Genomic DNA, 16,527 nt, shown 5'->3' on the forward strand with positions numbered 1-16,527 from the left:
GAAAATTACTGTATGAGACACGGCACGATATGTGCGTAATAGAGTATGGTAAATACCACTAACGATAAACAAGACTAGCGCTTGAATTCTTGCCCAGGTCTACTGATTCTTTCCTGCAATCATCGTCACTCCGCCTTTCTCCCACTTCATCCATATTTTCTATCCATCTCTCGAACAGCCTCATTGTCGCCTTGGGAGTTTGTATCTTGAGACACTTTTCCCCAGCGTTGTGCGCTCGTTACCTTACCGTAATTGTGCGGAGGCAGTATCCCCTCCATGGACAATGTAAGTGCGAGCTCATCTATGTTTTCGACTCCGCCGTTCCGGCATACATATCAGCAACCTAGCCCACACAGCTTCCACTCAGTCAACAAGCACCCTGCATCGAACCATAAGCACACTCTACCACTGCGACTCTTACACCGCGAAAGACCTAAGGCTAATTATTACTCTTTTCCACTTTGTCCGATATAGCTTGGGGAGAGCGAGATGCTCTACGATGGATATGACCAATACAACAATGATCGCACCGATGTTATTGTCGTGTCTCGCTCAGGTTCTGAGGATGAACCCGAGTCCGAGCCGCTGGCGAACGACTGTACGTCACACCTTTCCCTCTCCGCGCTCCTGAAGGCCGTGAAAAACAAGCCCGGTGGTTCAGAAATTTACAGCTGGAATCTGACATTCTATTCCTTCAACAGTTCCAGCCATGATGACACGAGTCCTTCCTAAGGATCCCGAATTAGAGACCGAAGCTGAGGCTTATCATACATGGCATATTAAAGATTGGCGGAAGCTGAAGAAGAAAGAGCATGGACCTGTCTTTGAATGTGGAGGAGCTCCATGGTGTGTACATCTTACTGGATTATTGTCCTTTGGAGCTGCTCGAATCATCTCTAATGGTCTGCTAGGCGGATTCTCTTCTTCCCTTACGGCAATCAGGTTGACCATGCTTCCTTTTATCTTGAGCAAGCCTGGGAAAAGGAGCCACCCGAAAATTGGTATGCATGCGTCCAGTTCTCTCTAGTGTTGTGGAATGTAAACGATCCTTCCATATATGTGTCACATGGTAAGCGACAACCACTTCCGCCTTCTTGTTAGACGCGCTGACGATCATCGAAGTTGCCACGCATCGATTCAACGCTGAGGAAGCCGACTGGGGTTTCACTCGATTTGCCGAACTGAGGAAGCTATTTAATCTGCAGTGGGATGGTCGAGGAATACCTTTGGTCCAGAACGATGAAGCAATGGTAACTGCCTATGTTCGGATCGTGAAAGATCCCACAGGAGTTCTATGGCATAGCTTCCAGAAGTACGTCGTGCCGCATCCCGATTGGTTTCTTTTATAGACGTTATCTAACAAACCTTCTTCGTAGCTACGATTCGAAGAAAGAGACCGGAATGGTAGGTCTGCGAAATCAAGGTGCAACTTGCTATCTCAACTCTCTACTTCAGTCATTGTACTTTACAAACGCATTTAGAAAGGTATGTTGTTTACTGGAAGACACAAAAGGGGTTTTTATACTAATTTCGCAGGCTGTATATCAAATTCCAACCGAGGAGGAGGCCACAAGAGAAAACAGTGCATGGACCCTTCAGCGGCTATTCTTCAATCTTCAAACAAACGAGAACGCCGTTTCAACCACGGAACTCACGGCATCTTTCGGCTGGGAATCCAGACAAATATTCGAACAACAAGACGTTCAGGAATTATGTCGGAAATTGATGGAAAGACTTGAGGAAAAGATGAAAGGAACACCTGCTGAGAAGGCCCTTCCAGATCTGTTTGTGGGAAAGACGAAAACATATCTTTCCTGTATCAACGTAAATTACGAGTCGTCTCGCGTTGAGGAGTTCTGGGATATTCAACTCAATGTCCGAGGCAACAAGACCTTAGATGACAGCTTCAAAGATTATATTCAAGTCGAAACACTTGAAGGTGAGAATAAGTATGATGCTGGTCCGCCATATGGCCTACAGGACGCCAAGAAAGGTGTGATATTCGAAAGTTTTCCTCCTGTACTACATCTTCACTTGAAACGATTTGAATACGACATCAATCGGGATGCCATGATGAAAATCAACGACCGCCACACATTCCCAATGGACATTGATCTCAGTCCATACCTATCAGAAGATGCAGACAAATCCGAATCATGGGAGTATCAGCTTCATGGGGTTTTGGTGCATAGTGGGGATTTTAATGCTGGACATTATTACGCATTTTTGAAGCCCACTAAAGATGGCCATTTCTACCGGTTTGATGACGACAAAGTTATTCGTGCCAGCGACAAGGAAGTCCTCGAGGAGAATTTTGGCGGAGAGTATGACTTATCCAACGGTTCGATAGCTATGAGGCAACAGTATGCTAGAGGTTTGTCGACAAAGCGCTCGATGAATGCATACATGTTGGTGTACATTCGGAAAACTCGATTAGATGACGTGCTGCTTCCTATAACCACAGAGGATGTTCCATCACATATAGGTAGGGACTTGTACAAGTCATGGTTCTTGTCTAATACCGAATCGCTGACTGACTGTAATTTCACTTGCAGAAAGACGCTTGGTAGAAGAACGTGCTGAATTGGCTCGAAGGAGGAAGGAAAGAGAGGAGGCTCACTTATATATGAATGTCGGAGTCCTTGATGACACGACTTTCCAAGCTCATCATGGTTTCGATCTTACCAGTTCTGACCTTCCAAGTGGAGATCCGGCCCTACCCAAATCATACCGCATTCTCCGTGCAAAAAAGGTTGGCGAGTTTGCGCAGGAGCTTGCTGAGGAGAGAGGGCTGGATCCCAAGCGAGTACGCCTTTGGGTCATGGTTAACCGACAAAACAAGACAATCCGTCCCGATCAGGTTATTCCGAATCCGGATATAACTATGGAAGAAGCCTGGAGCCGACTTTCCACCAAGAATAACCCTCTTAAAGTGTGGATGGAAGTCGGAGAACCAGGGTCGGATGGCGTGGTGTCGTGGCCGGAGTCTAGCTCCTCTGTCCTCGTATTTTTGAAACATTTTGACGTGCCTGCTCAGACTTTGACAGGTGTTGGTTCAGTGTATGTTCGTAAAAATCAAAAAGTGGCAGATCTTGCACCTATTATTCTAGAGAAGATGGGTTGGGCCCCAGGGACTGAATTCCTACTTTTTGAGGTATGTTTGCACAAACAACTGTCTTCGAATGCGACTAGCTAATATTGTTTACTCTTCGAAGGAAATCAAACACACGATGGTTGACCCAATGAAGCCTAAGCAGACTTTTCATCAGTCTGAGATACAGGATGGAGACATCATTACATTTCAACGAACGTATAAAGAGGCTGAGTAAGTGTTCATTTATCATGGCACATGCATTGGTCAATACTAATCGTATCTCAGACTTCCTGCCACTGTATTGTATACAGAGACTCGGCAGTATTACGACTATCTCTTGAACAGAATGAAAGTGAAGTTCGCTCCCTTGAAGAGACAGGGAGATGAATTTGTCCTCACCCTTAGTCGCAAGATGACGTACGAGCAATTTGCAAAGAAAGTTGGCGAGCATCTAGGCGTCGATTACAGTCATCTTCGGTTTTCTCCTGTGCTCGCGAACAATGGCAAACCAAAACAACCCATCAAACGAACCATCAACCAGACATTGTTTCAGATCCTAAACGGACAGTATGGAAGCTACGGGTACAGCATGCATCTACCAGATGCGCTTTACTACGAAGTTCTCGACACGAGTCTTAGTGAATATGAAACGAAGAAGACCCTGAAGGTGACTTGGCTCATCGACGGTATCAACAAGGAGGTACAGTTTTTATCTCGGTATTTGGTGCACTGTATATATACTGACTAGATTGCTCGCAGACAACATATGAACTGCTTGTACCTAGGACCGGCACTGTAAACGACGTATTAGCCGCTCTCCAGAAAAAGGCCGATATCGATGACGAGTCAATGCAGGCCATTCGGATCTATGAGGTACAGAACGGCAAGCTACACAAGGAGCTTCGACACGATCTTACCATTACTGGATTGAATGAGTACGTGTCGCTTTACGCAGAGAAAATCCCAGAGGAAGAGCTCAATATGAAAGGTGATGAGCGTCTCATTACGGCGTTTAACTTTGACCGGGAACCAACCAAGTCGCATGGCATCCCCTTTAAATTCGTTGTCAAGCCTGTAAGTACTAGGTATGATATAAGACTTATAGGCACACGATTAACACGAGTTGCAGGGCGAGATTTTCAAACAGACCAAAGAACGATTGTCCAAACGGACTGGCATCAAAGGCAAGCAATTTGAGAAGATCAAGTTCGCCGTGGTTCCTCAGGGAATCTACCAAAATACAAGATATTTAGAGGATGGTATGTTGAAAAATCTCTTGAGATGAAAGCTAGCTATATACTGACAAACTCGTAGATGATATTCTTTCCGATGTGGCCACGGAGGCTAATGATTCCTTGGGACTCGACCATGTGAATAAGAACCGAAGCTTTTGGAGAGGTGAAACATTCTCAATTAAATAAGGGGAGAAACTCACATCGGCGTTGTTGGGTATGTACGCTGTCAACGGGGAGGTACTGGGTGCATGTTTTGGAAAGATAGTTTTTACTCGAAGGCTGCCACCCAGAGGATTCATATAGCGCTATCGTTAAATAAGACATACTTCAATATTCCATTATGGTATTTATGTTATGGGTGATATCTTATGCTACGGAATACCTGGCAACCACTACCTCTATGCAAATCACGGACTCTCCACAGCGGAGAAACGGCATGTGCGGGTGCTGCGGGTTCTAGATTCTGGTTGCGAGCAGACCAATGATTTGCAACTTTGTGTGTTCAATCACATACGTTGACTTCGAAGCAGAGTACAATCTTCTCATAAGAGATAGGATTACTATTAGTCTAGCCCTTTTTCTCTTGCAAAGTATCGTTTCTATGGATGTGGAGGTCGGGCAGAGCGGATTCTGCGGTAAATGCAACTCAGTTGGTCAGTATAAAAGAAACCCAGCTGCATATATTATTGATCGACCTTAGTCTAATCTGAACGCCGTCTTCTAAATCAAGTGAATTATAATTTCAAAACATGCCACTCGTTAAAATCGATGTTGTTAGAGGGACCAGGTCTCCTGATGAGTTGAAAGTATTGGCGGATGTCATTCAGCAGGCGATGCGGGATCATTTCAATGCTCCAGAGCGTGACAGATATCAGGTAATCATTTTGCTTTCAATCATTCTGGTACATTTTGCTGACTATTCGCGCCCACGTTGTAGATTATTACCCAACATGAAGATTATGAGCTCATATGTGAGGATACGAACTTGGGATTTAGCCGAAGCAAGGACCTTGTGATCATTCAAATTTTTCAGCAAGGTAGGAATGATCAGCAAAAGCAAGAAGTTTTCAAAGCGCTTCACGAAAGTCTTTTCCAAAAGTGTGGTCTCTCTGGAGAGGATTTGATTGTTTGCTGCGCTCAAAATACTCCCGCGGATTGGAGCTTCGGGATGGGTGTCGCTCAGTTTTTAACTGGGCAACTGTGAATAATCTTCAAGAAGATGATTCATGCGCAGACACCTGATTGAAATATACTAAATCTGAAATATCTCAAATTATCGAGATATACGTATTAGCTTCGCACAGCAATTTGATATGATGATAAACATTCCGGCGAATCCGTAAGTAAATAGAAAAGGAGAAAGTCGCCCAGGGTATACATCAATGGAATAGAGTACAAATCAATATTACTATCCAACCGGAAAATTGTCTTCCACATTGATCCTTTCCAGTGTCAGACCATGGCAAAGAACTGTACTCCTTCAGCAGCCTCACATATACCGGCTTCCATAAAACTCAGCTTGAGAGAAGGATTGGGGTAAAGGGTTTTTCGCCGCGATAGTTATCAAGTAACTCGTCTAAATAGGTTAATTTGCTAATATTTGCGTGATATTTGACTAAGAGGAAATGGGATTGCGTATAGTTGGACATGTGAGAATAAAATATTTTATTTCTATAACTGTACACTCAGTTCAACTTGAAAAGGATATCGATACCTAAGGTTCTCATTCAGAGAGGTTTACAACTGTGACCGGGGCCTAGATGCTGTTTCCACAAAGCCACCAGGTCCAAAGACCTCCATTCTAATCTGGGACGGCCCTACCGCCTGAATGAGCAGAGAGCTCTTAACTGTTTTGAGAAATGGAGATAGTCTACATATGTAGTATTCCGTACGCGGATCATTCAAGATCCGGTGCGTGTTAAGACGTTGGAGATCGATGCGACCTACATGATGGTAGTCCCTACCAATCTGGCCACTCGCCACGGGAGATTAGACAAAGTATATGGCTTTGACTAGAGTATTGGAGAGACTGGCTTCCGTAATTTCTTGAAGAAGGCCCGCGCCGCCGTGGTTCTCGTGGCGTAGACCAGGTGAATAGGACGCTTCGTTGAGGATGCAGCTGGAGCGAGAAACTTCAATATAGACAACAATGAGGTTATACCAACGCCGTCGGCAATGAGAACATTTAACGAGCTCTTACGAACGCTGCTCAAGAAAAAGTGCCCTCGAGGATGTGAAACTTGCACAATCTGGCCAGGAGCTTCAAAACCGTGGAAAGCATTGGACAGTAGACCGGGTGCGAATCGCTGGCCCCGTTCACGCTTCCCACTAATATGGTAATAGTCAGGCAAGGTAATTTCGCTCATTGAGTATTGTCATGCCTACAAGTACCCGAGTTGTGGTACACGGGCACAAATAGAGACGTATTGGCCAGGCACGAAGGCAGGAAGGGGCTTCCATAGACGGGAGAGATATAAAGCGAGGATATCTCATTTGATTCACGCAAAATATTGACAATGTGAGAGTCTCTCCAGTCTTTTCATTCCTCATATTGGCCATAAAGCGAGTTCTTTTTCTGAATCATGAGCCCGGCGAGTTGGCCACAGGCTGCAGTCCAGGAGTCTTGCACGTCTGATGTGAAGTTCTCTACCAAAAATTCTCGCATCGCCTCAATCAGATTTTTTCCTGACAATGTCGTACTGATCTGGGGTGATGTTTGTGACAAACCAGCTAACACCAATTACTTATTACATATATAAGACCCGAAAACTTGATATGCAGGCTTAAATTACTGTCTATATATAAGTTATCGTAAGTCAAATGAAAATAGATCTAGGATTACCCGGAATTAATGCGACTGATCGTTAAACCGCAACCTGCAAGAGGTCTTGTCTTGATATGCCTTTTTCAAGTTGAGATTAAAAGTCCCTAGGTATACGTACTCGATCGAAGCTACAGATACCTTAAATGCATTCGTCGTTGACATGTCTACTACTCATCCGCATCGAACAAAGTGCTCATATGGTCAATACCGTTAAAGTGGTCGAAGAGGTTGAAAAGCGTAAAGGTATTGAATATTACGTGAAAGATTCTCTTTCTCCAGGATCATCTTCAAAATATAACACTTCTATTCCGTTGTGTATTCAACCGAAGGCGATCATATTGATAATAGTATGTAGGAAAAGATCCGATCCCGAGAGATTACATATGTCTATCTAGTTGAGATGAACCCTTCCCTAGGCACCATCTCTCTATAGCTTGGATTGATACTGCCCATGCATAATTCTGCGGGCACCTTCACGCAAAGACCTGACAATATCCCCTGCAGGGATTACTTCTCTGATCAGCCCAACCCCGGTGCCAGCATATGTTGTAAGTCTTCCATTGGGTCCGTATCCCTTGTCGCCCTGATTCAGCTCCTCACGATAGAGCTCGCGATTTTTGACTTCACTGAGGCCACATAGATGGTCAGTAAAGGTCTTATTTATCAGACCGCGGCCATCGTAGCCCTCTGGCCAGCCCTGAATGTCACGAACTTTGTCGTAAATCTTTGTCCGAACTGTACTAATGCCTCCATCCGAGGAATCAAGTATTGCCTTTTGATAACCCCGAGCGATCATAGATTCGGGACTGACAAGGAAACGTGTTCCAAGAACACATCCTTGTGCTCCAAGAGCTATAGATGCGGCGACCCCTCGATAGTCACTGATTCCACCAGCAGCTAGAATGTGAGCTCGTTTACGTGGATAGGGACGAAGATCTCGAAGTTTATCGTTAATTTCTGGAACAAGGGAGACAATACTGGCTGCTTTGGCTAGCGAATGCCCACCAGCATCCAGTCCCTGGACTACAATAACATCCGGATCGATGGCTTCAACTACCTCAACCGCATCTTTCACGGATCCGATTTGGACCCAGATATTGGTCCCAAATGCGGTGGCTTCTCTGATTTTGGTGGCCCAGGGAATAAGGTCCTGGAAGCCTGTTGGTGGAGCAAACAGCCAGACAGCAGCAGGACAGTATCTGGAGAAAGATGGAAGGGCTGTTTCCAATGACGCGCTCCACGTTATGAACCCCACGCCGACAGGTAGGAACTTTGGACTTTTAGTCTCAGTCCCTACTGGAGCATCTGTTTCTCCTTCCTGGAGTAGGTCCTCAGCTTCCTCCAGCAGATCCTCGAGATGGTCGCTATGATATCCTGCTGCAATGAACCCTAAGCCTCCGGCTTTGGAAACAGCTACGGCGAGTTTGGGCATCGCGACTTTGGCCATGGGTGCCGATACTATGAGCGGGGACACTACCCAAGGGTAGTCGGCACCTATGTGGTTGGGCAGGTTGCCAGGGGAATACATATTGAGTATGATGTGTGGAGGAAATATGAGAAGGGATCAAGCTATAAAATAAGTGGAGGAGTCTTGGTAAGAAAACTGTGCGGGCCTTTACTGTTCGTTGTCAAGTCAGCGATCTTCAAGAAGACCCTGGCAACAATAGCTCGTGGACACTCCGCAATAGTCGAGACACAAATATCACAACGCGCCTCAGCATCTTCTAATCGGACAAGCTGGGGTTGCGGGGTTGTTTGAATCAGAACGTGTAGAGACCTGGAGTCGTAAAGATGACTGTCGACACTTACATATTGAACGATTGGATTGTAATATCGGAAAACGAACCGCAATATCCGTTCAACCGTAGATCCCGTCGATACATGTAGTGACTGATTTAACAGCTCCTCCAACGAATAATACATAGCACCCAGCCACTACACTCAGGAGTTTATTATTTTTCAATAATTATCTTCACCTCCGTGCCCTCAATATTTGTATTTCGTGCACATCTCGTCATTGGAAGAAAATGGCTAACAACACTACGGGGACTGCTTCAACCGTCTCGCGCATGACGCATGATCTTATTACCTCTCCTACCGACAGTCCTAATTTCATTGATTATGATTTCCAAGGCTACCCAATGGATTCAGGTCCATGATCCGGCTACGAAGGACGACTACCAATGCTTCCCCTTTTCTGTCTGCAAATTTCCTCTCTAGGTGGCACCCACTGTCATCACGAACGTCAAAACTCATATGGCATGTTACAAGGAAGAATTGTTCGGTCCCGTTTTGGTCTGCCTTTCCGTAGACACCCTAGAAAAGGCCGTACAGCTTCTTAACGCAAATGAGTATGGCAATGGGGTATCTATTTTTACCGAATCGGGATCATCAGCTGCATACTTTCAAAAGAATGTCGAAGCAGGACAAGTTGGTATCAATGTTGTAATCCTAGTCCGGCTTCCCATGTTCTCATTCACTGGGAATAAAAAGATCATCGCAGGTGGGGGAGCAAACACGTCCTACGGAAAGCCCAGGCTGGCATTTTACGCGCAGAAAAAGACAGTCACAAGCCTTTGACGCCGAGAAAATACTGACTCTGGAAATCAGGTTATCATGCCGTCTCATCTGTAAAAGCACGTATTACAAACGGTATATTCAAGGGTAGAATCCACTCCTACAGATTCAGATATAACTTACTAAGTTAGTATTACTCTTACGAAGACGGAAGATCTATCAAATAGCTATATTATTCTTGAGAGACACACGCTTGCAGATGTCACACCGAAATTCTATGTGGAGAGCAAACCTGTCAATACTTAACTTCGAGTAAACTACTCAATTGTTGAGGTGAGCAATCCGGGCTCATAAGTTGCTGAGGGTTGAACAAAGGATGAACTTCTGTGTCAACCACTATATACCGTATCTATGTCGTGCCCCGCGTTCGATCTCGGCGGAGTACCGGAGCCACAACCAACAGTAAATGACCCATTCAATGCTACATGGAGACAATGAAAGCAATATAACTGAAGCCATGTGGTAGAGTCCTTTGATAACAGATACCTAGTCATATGGCCTGTGATATATTGGGCGTCTTCACAGTTGATTCGAACCTAGGTGCACAGTATCGAAACCTAAACCTTGGAAGGATTGCTTACCTATTCAGATTGGAATTCGAACGCGTACACTGCCAGCCCTAAAATGGTGAATTATCTGATAGGTTACAGGATGAAAAATCCTGTAACGATTATTAAACACAATCGATTCAATGAAATGTAAGAATAAAATGCGAGAATTACCTCGGTTTAAAAGGGAAAAAACGGCCTGATATAGTCTCACGGTAATATGCACCTGATTTGCTATCCCTAATAAGACTGAGATATCATCAACCATCAAGCTTATTGCTCTTCCGCCCGCTTAGCTGGATGCGTATCTACAGAGAAAGAGGGGAAGCTTGAAGACGCGAGACATCGCATTTCCAGAACGAGGCACTAACCCTGAAATGATTTATGTAGAGACAACTTAAAGAATGCGGTGTGCGGGCCACAAGTCATAACACTGTCTTTCCGGCAAACTATACCGACTGGCCAAATTTAAATCCATGCCTGCTAAATGGTATGTGTCAGTCATTCCAGATTCTAGTTGGACTGATATGAGGAAGCTAATCTGTTTGTCAGTCTGTTGCGACGTATGGGGACAGTGGTATGATCTTGCTGAAAACACGATTCTGGTAAACTCGCATTGAGAAAGCTAATGTACTTAATTCTCTTAGTGGCATTACATCGGATTTTTGCACCCCCAGTTCGTCCGTTACTGGCGCACCAGGGACTGCGGCTCCTGGTAGCAATGGATGTATATCCAACTGTGGGACCGAGATCGTTGCATCTCAGCCTCCAGCAAAGTTTGCTCTCATGGGATATTATGAAAATTTTAACAACGAGAGGTATGCGTCTAAAAAAGCCCACGTTCCTACGAGACTGCGAATTCTGAAGGCCATCTCTAATTCACGGACCGATAACTTACAGACCATGCCTCTACATGCCGCCTAGCGATATTCCGAACCAGTACACCTGTGCACTCTGCCTTTGCCAATATTACCAGTGACTACGACGTCCGCATTGAGGGGGGCACTGATGTCTTTCAAGAATTTACAGTAACCGAGGGATTCGACAGGATTGTGTCATTCAGAGGTTGGACATTTTCGACAGACCCGTCAACGTTCCCAATATTCTGACAAGGAATTACCTCTGCCAATCGTACCATTTTTGCAACCAACATTGTAACTTTTTTTCAATCTCATGATTTCCAGGGGAATTCGCTTTGACTGTGCATATCCCGGCCCTTCTATCATTCCTGGCATCACCAGAGGTAGTCCTGAGGACGGCGACAACTATCTTCTATTCCTCAAAGAAGTCCGATCAGTTCTGTCAAGCAGGCGCTCCATTTCCATCACTGCACCGGCCTCATACTACTATTTATAAAACTTTCCTATATATAAAATGAGCCAGGTTATTGCTCACAGATTAATATGACGGAGATTCAGTAAGCATTCTCCCTGATAACAAAAGCAGGTGTTCCTGCCAATATGATAATGGTTGGCCAACCATTTTATGCGATGATTTCGGATGTCTGTGGCTGGCTGCTACAATGAGATGTGTACGTACACTGGAACCGATAGTGGCGCTTTACCTGGTCACATTTCCAACAAGGAGATTATCCAAATAATGAGCAACAGTGAGTGGAGCGGCACGGTCGAGGAGTACTACTCCGAGGTTGCTGGTGATATCCTTGTGTATGACTCAACGCAGTGGGTATCATGGATGAAGCTAATAAAAGCAGGACCCTTTTGGTTACGTATCATGGTTCTGGTGTAAGTATATAGTAGTTTGTATAACAGTATAATAACACACCTTGTTCACTAGTGACAGATTTCTCAAACTCTTTCGTGATTCAAGCTGGACCTAGAGGAAATAAGTGACCATGCATCGCATACTACCTAGGTATTGCTAAACTGGGCGGTTAACTATGAGATACGTGCATAGCTGGCGATCAAAGATGAAATAAGTGTTGGTAGTGTGTCAAACTTGGTACTCATTCTGTCGGATGAGTTGACATTGATAAGACAGTCACTAACGTACTACACGGGTCATTCGGCCACACGGGTCATTCGGTCACCCGCAAGTCCCATACAAAATGACCTTCTTTAACAGCTTGATTTCTCAACAGATTTATATATAAACCGTATCTAAAAGTTGAATATGTCTTATAATATAGGTATCATAATATATATCTGGATTTAAAAACTCTAAAAATATTAAGAACCCTCTGTCATTGAATTTACATTAATAACTTGGCTAGTTTCTAGTATCTCAAGACTTATAGAAGAGGCGCACTTCCAAATTGATATTTCTGATAAGGATTCATATAGCGAATCATGCGTAAAGTCTAAGATATGGTTTATATATGAATCCGTTGAGAAATCAAGATGTTAAAGAAGGTCATTTTGTATGGGACTTGCGGGTGACCGAATGACCCGTGTGGCCGAATGACCCGTGTAGTACGTTAAATGAAATCAAAGCTTATGTAATAGATAGAAGAGGGCAGAACAATTTTGATACAGCGACGAGCGACTTAGTCTAGTGTATCATCATTTTATGGTAGATCGATCTCGGCGGGGTCAGATAATGACCCACTGTGCCTGCAACAAATGAACCAATGAAAACGATGAAATAAAGCTATGTGGGCTGAATTGGTCCACTCGCTCGGAGATCGCGGCCCGCTGCCACCCACTCGGCTTCTCCCACCCGGCTCTTATCCCCAGGCCCCTGAATTTCTTTTTATTCTCCCACCGGCGTCAGAGTCCTTTGTTAGCCTGTAGTCATTTTTTAAGCAGGAAATGAAGGTATTTTATTATCAGTTTGATTCATTTACTTGACTATGTTGTTTCATACGCCGTTTTCAGGCCAGCTCTGGAGATGGAGCATTTTTCAGTAGTATATACTCCATGAATACTATTCACACCTATGGCGACGGGGGATAGATACATGTGTAGCTTGTAGAAGTACTAAATTTCCTGTGGGAAATGTTGCCGCAATATTGCTTTTATAAATGTCAGTCAACATGAGATGATGATTGTAAAGTTGATGTCGTTTTGAGTGGGAAAGCTCACGGGACGTTTCATGTCAAGTGGCTTCATCTGGGAAGCATTGTAATGTTCTGTGTTGGTAGTGCTGTCTGCGGTACCGCCCCTAACATGGACGCCCTTATTGTGTGATGAATCATTGCTGGTATCGGCGGTGAGGGACTATATCTCAACGTTGAACCTAATGGACGTCCTGGGTATATGGGTGGTACGGGGGCACTTTGGGGAGCTGGAACAACTTTGAGACCCATGATGAATTTTCTGATTCGAGAGCAAATTGGAGATGGTACGTCATTTCATTCTTCAGTGTATTCTACTCCGATTCTAACTACATACTTCAGGCCTTATACATCAATCCTGGCATCTTTGGAGCTTTGTCGCCAGGGGCCCTTCCCATACCAGGCCTGTCATGCTTGTCGGCTCCTCTCTCATGTTTACCGTCAGAATTTGGGACTAACATAGTCTCATTTCGCACATTGCCCGGCAAATTTTCGAACAAAGTGCTCTGAGATCTGATGACAGCACCGTTGATCGGATCGGTAGAAAATCCCAAGGCAGTAAAAAGTTTACTCAAAAGACTGATGGCGATCTTCCGAAACACAGTGTCGGAAATAGAGAGAGCAATTACCAAGCCACCAATTTGAGCTACGTTGATGAATCTGATTGATCCTGCCATATCCTGCGGTGGAAACTCGGAAGAGAGGAGTATGCTATACCCCCACCTGAGCGAACAAGCCGGCCCCGATGGTAATCAGAACTGAAAAGTCAGACGACCTCTATAAAACTAAATTCTGAATTTATAAGTAGCATTTATTTTTTGATGATAATCGCAGGAGTGTTGTATCCTATGATGACAGTCCTGCTGAAGAAGGAGAAGCTGTTGCTAGTACTTAGGTTGCAGCGTAGTAGGGCGATAGAAGGGCTCTTATGAGTACATATAGATGGAGTCTTGAGCTAAAAGGTAGAAATAGAGAATAATCTAGACTAGATGTTGATTCATCTTTCGCAGTCAGGTTAATTAATGTCGCCCGATACAGTCGATAATAGCCCTAGACCTAACCCTAGCCGGGACGGAAACATTCTATTCATGCCTCAGGCATCAATACAAACAAAACAAACAACGAACCCGCTAGTTGTCCAATTCCGACAATTCAGGAGAAAGCCAAACAACAAATCAATCCGAGCAACTTGTTCGCATTGGGCATCCTTCTCTTTCCAGCTTTGATAAAGAGAATATACAATACAATGCGCGTCCAGAACCTAGTGGCCGGTCTTTTGACCACGCTGATTCCATCCGCTTCGGCGACAGCGTTGACATACAAGCTCGATGCTAACGAGAAAGCGTGCTTTTATGCTGATGTGACACAGAAGGATGTCAAGGTTGCTTTTTACTTTGCTGTAAGTTGTCTCCATTTAAACTGAAAACCTCAGTCATATGTAATGATGGTGACTAATGGATGGAATCGATGCCAGGTACAATCGGGCGGCTCCTTCGATATCGATTATCAAGTCGCCGGACCCCTTGACAAAGTGATTCTGGGAGGAACCAAGGAACGACAGGGCGATTACGTTTTTACTGCGCAGAGTATTGGTGAATATAGCTTCTGCTTCAGCAATGAAATGTCAACCTTTGCGGAGAAGTTGGTCGATTTTGAGATTGCGGTACGCTCACTTGCTCGATATCTAAAAAAAAAAAAAAAAGCATCAACCATCTAATGCCTGGTCACAGGTCGAAAACGAACAAAAAGCCGAACTACCATCACGACAAGGCGCCAGTCCCGAACAAGCCGACGCTGTCGAAGAATCCATCACAAAGATCTCCCATCTCCTATCGACCATCTCGCGAAATCAGAAATACTTCCGAACGCGTGAAAACCGCAACTTTAGCACCGTGCGCAGCACCGAGAGACGTATTTTTAACTTTAGCGTTATTGAGAGTTTGATGATGGTTTCTATGGCTGGGTTGCAGGTGTTTATCGTGCGGTTCTTTTTCCAGGGAGCTAGGAAAGGTGAGTTCTATCGACCGTTTTGGAAACTGTTTGGATCTAACTGATTTATGTCTAGGTTATGTATGATCATGAGATTGCGATATATGTTATATACTCGACATTAGTGAGAAATGTGCTTGGTTTAACGAAACTTCCTGGCGTGTACTGTTTGATATTTGCGGGATTGCGAGGAGCATTGGTTCTTATGCACTAGTGGAAAGGATTGGTACTAAATGCATGAATACATGGATACATCACTTTAAGTTTTTACTTCTCGTCTTGTACGATCCGTAGTTTCCTGGCATCATGGCGATTAATCGAATACGGAGGTGAGTCTTGTCACTCTTTGACTGGACATACCTGGGTTAGCCCACTTGCATCTCATTGGGGTCATTGTATAGAATGAGTGAATGAATTTAATGAACACCCATTGAAAGACGTTTTCAGGTAGAATCATAATGTTCGGTCGTTGGGCATCGAGTCAGGAGGCTGGTGTATCTGTCCGTTAAGAATGTGTTTATAAGAGCACGGCCTGCACCGTCACGAGAGGTTTTCAATTCTCAAGCAGGTGTCGAATGTGAACTTGTCCCGTGGCGGATGTATGTATACCAACGGGTGGGACCAGCTGCGTTTCGTGGTTTGCAATCATCGGTTCAAGGATCTTTCAGAGTCTAGACTGGTCGTGTAGATCAATCCAGCTGTCCTATCGGGTGAATTAACGGGAGCAGAAGGATGTTACAGAGTTCAAGGAGGTCATCAATGCGGACCCATCAGAGCCAGACACTGAAGGCTATAGAAGATCTGCTGACGGTAATCAAGCTGTATACGGAGTAGTAGGGCTGTTATCTTGGTACCAGGGCATCCAAACCCCGAAATCAACCCGAATAAGGCGAGCCGCAGGTTTATGGCGGCGCCACAAGACAAGCGCCATTCCGACTGCTCGATTTAGCCGCTGCCCCCATCTGATTCTTGAGTGTTACCCAGACCAAGGCAATTCGAGTGAATATACCGATATCGTTGAATAGTTGAAAATTGGTATATGTTCGATAGATTCAATATACCGAACGATCTCTAGAGCCCTGGCTATTCACTCACCCCTTGAGCGTGCCCTTCCCTTTTGAAAGATCACCCACATCTGCGTCTTGTTAAGTCGTTTGTTATCAAGAAAGCTGCATGTGGCCTTTTAGTGTCATAGTGTCATAAGTGTCATGATCATAGTGGCATTTGTCCTCGGAAGCACTCTC

The 16,527-nt window shown here is 44.6% G+C and overlaps 7 protein-coding genes across 7 annotated transcripts; 4 read left to right on the forward strand and 3 right to left on the reverse strand.

Moving 5' to 3' along the window:
• Positions 1 to 489: 489 nt before the first annotated feature.
• On the forward strand, positions 490 to 4,743 carry TSTA_117130 (ubiquitin C-terminal hydrolase (HAUSP), putative; the record flags this gene model as incomplete). The annotated part of the gene is made up of 12 exons (XM_002481874.1): positions 490 to 598; positions 702 to 846; positions 912 to 1,069; positions 1,123 to 1,312; positions 1,377 to 1,485; positions 1,537 to 2,485; positions 2,556 to 3,154; positions 3,216 to 3,325; positions 3,380 to 3,794; positions 3,854 to 4,168; positions 4,224 to 4,353; positions 4,409 to 4,743. 12 exons carry the CDS (start codon positions 490 to 492, stop codon positions 4,513 to 4,515), a joined length of 3,336 nt encoding a protein of 1,111 aa, XP_002481919.1. The 3' UTR covers positions 4,516 to 4,743.
• A 121-nt stretch (positions 4,744 to 4,864) lies between these two features.
• On the forward strand, positions 4,865 to 5,533 carry TSTA_117140 (uncharacterized protein; the record flags this gene model as incomplete). Its single annotated transcript, XM_002481875.1, has 3 exons — positions 4,865 to 4,982; positions 5,060 to 5,204; positions 5,267 to 5,533. The coding sequence occupies exons 2-3, from the start codon at positions 5,079 to 5,081 to the stop codon at positions 5,531 to 5,533; spliced, it is 393 nt and encodes a 130-aa protein (XP_002481920.1). The 5' UTR covers positions 4,865 to 4,982; positions 5,060 to 5,078.
• A 533-nt stretch (positions 5,534 to 6,066) lies between these two features.
• Positions 6,067 to 6,695, reverse strand: TSTA_117150 (uncharacterized protein; the record flags this gene model as incomplete). The annotated part of the gene is made up of 3 exons (XM_002481876.1): positions 6,067 to 6,272; positions 6,360 to 6,461; positions 6,491 to 6,695. The coding sequence occupies 3 exons, from the start codon at positions 6,693 to 6,695 to the stop codon at positions 6,067 to 6,069; spliced, it is 513 nt and encodes a 170-aa protein (XP_002481921.1).
• Positions 6,696 to 6,868: 173 nt separating this feature from the next.
• TSTA_117160 (oxidoreductase, 2-nitropropane dioxygenase family, putative) lies at positions 6,869 to 8,736 on the reverse strand (the record flags this gene model as incomplete). The annotated part of the gene is made up of 2 exons (XM_002481877.1): positions 7,625 to 8,736; positions 6,869 to 7,059 (listed from the first exon to the last, which is right to left on the reverse strand). The coding sequence occupies exons 1-2, from the start codon at positions 8,679 to 8,681 to the stop codon at positions 6,869 to 6,871; spliced, it is 1,248 nt and encodes a 415-aa protein (XP_002481922.1). The 5' UTR covers positions 8,682 to 8,736.
• A 673-nt stretch (positions 8,737 to 9,409) lies between these two features.
• Positions 9,410 to 11,387, forward strand: TSTA_117170 (aldehyde dehydrogenase, putative; the record flags this gene model as incomplete). The annotated part of the gene is made up of 8 exons (XM_002481878.1): positions 9,410 to 9,656; positions 9,691 to 9,805; positions 9,862 to 9,964; positions 10,046 to 10,132; positions 10,669 to 10,768; positions 10,831 to 10,855; positions 10,926 to 11,096; positions 11,219 to 11,387. The coding sequence occupies 8 exons, from the start codon at positions 9,410 to 9,412 to the stop codon at positions 11,385 to 11,387; spliced, it is 1,017 nt and encodes a 338-aa protein (XP_002481923.1).
• A 2,245-nt stretch (positions 11,388 to 13,632) lies between these two features.
• Positions 13,633 to 13,971, reverse strand: TSTA_117180 (uncharacterized protein; the record flags this gene model as incomplete). Its single annotated transcript, XM_002481879.1, has 2 exons — positions 13,633 to 13,884; positions 13,924 to 13,971. The coding sequence occupies 2 exons, from the start codon at positions 13,969 to 13,971 to the stop codon at positions 13,633 to 13,635; spliced, it is 300 nt and encodes a 99-aa protein (XP_002481924.1).
• Positions 13,972 to 14,461: 490 nt separating this feature from the next.
• On the forward strand, positions 14,462 to 15,544 carry TSTA_117190 (endosomal cargo receptor (Erp3), putative). Its single transcript, XM_002481880.1, has 4 exons — positions 14,462 to 14,693; positions 14,769 to 14,957; positions 15,025 to 15,304; positions 15,360 to 15,544. The coding sequence occupies exons 1-4, from the start codon at positions 14,541 to 14,543 to the stop codon at positions 15,368 to 15,370; spliced, it is 633 nt and encodes a 210-aa protein (XP_002481925.1). The 5' UTR covers positions 14,462 to 14,540; the 3' UTR covers positions 15,371 to 15,544.
• The last annotated feature ends 983 nt before the right edge of the window (positions 15,545 to 16,527 follow it).

Source organism: Talaromyces stipitatus, genomic scaffold (assembly GCF_000003125.1).
Source record: "Talaromyces stipitatus ATCC 10500 scf_1105507295555 genomic scaffold, whole genome shotgun sequence".
NCBI lineage: Eukaryota > Fungi > Ascomycota > Eurotiomycetes > Eurotiales > Trichocomaceae > Talaromyces > Talaromyces stipitatus.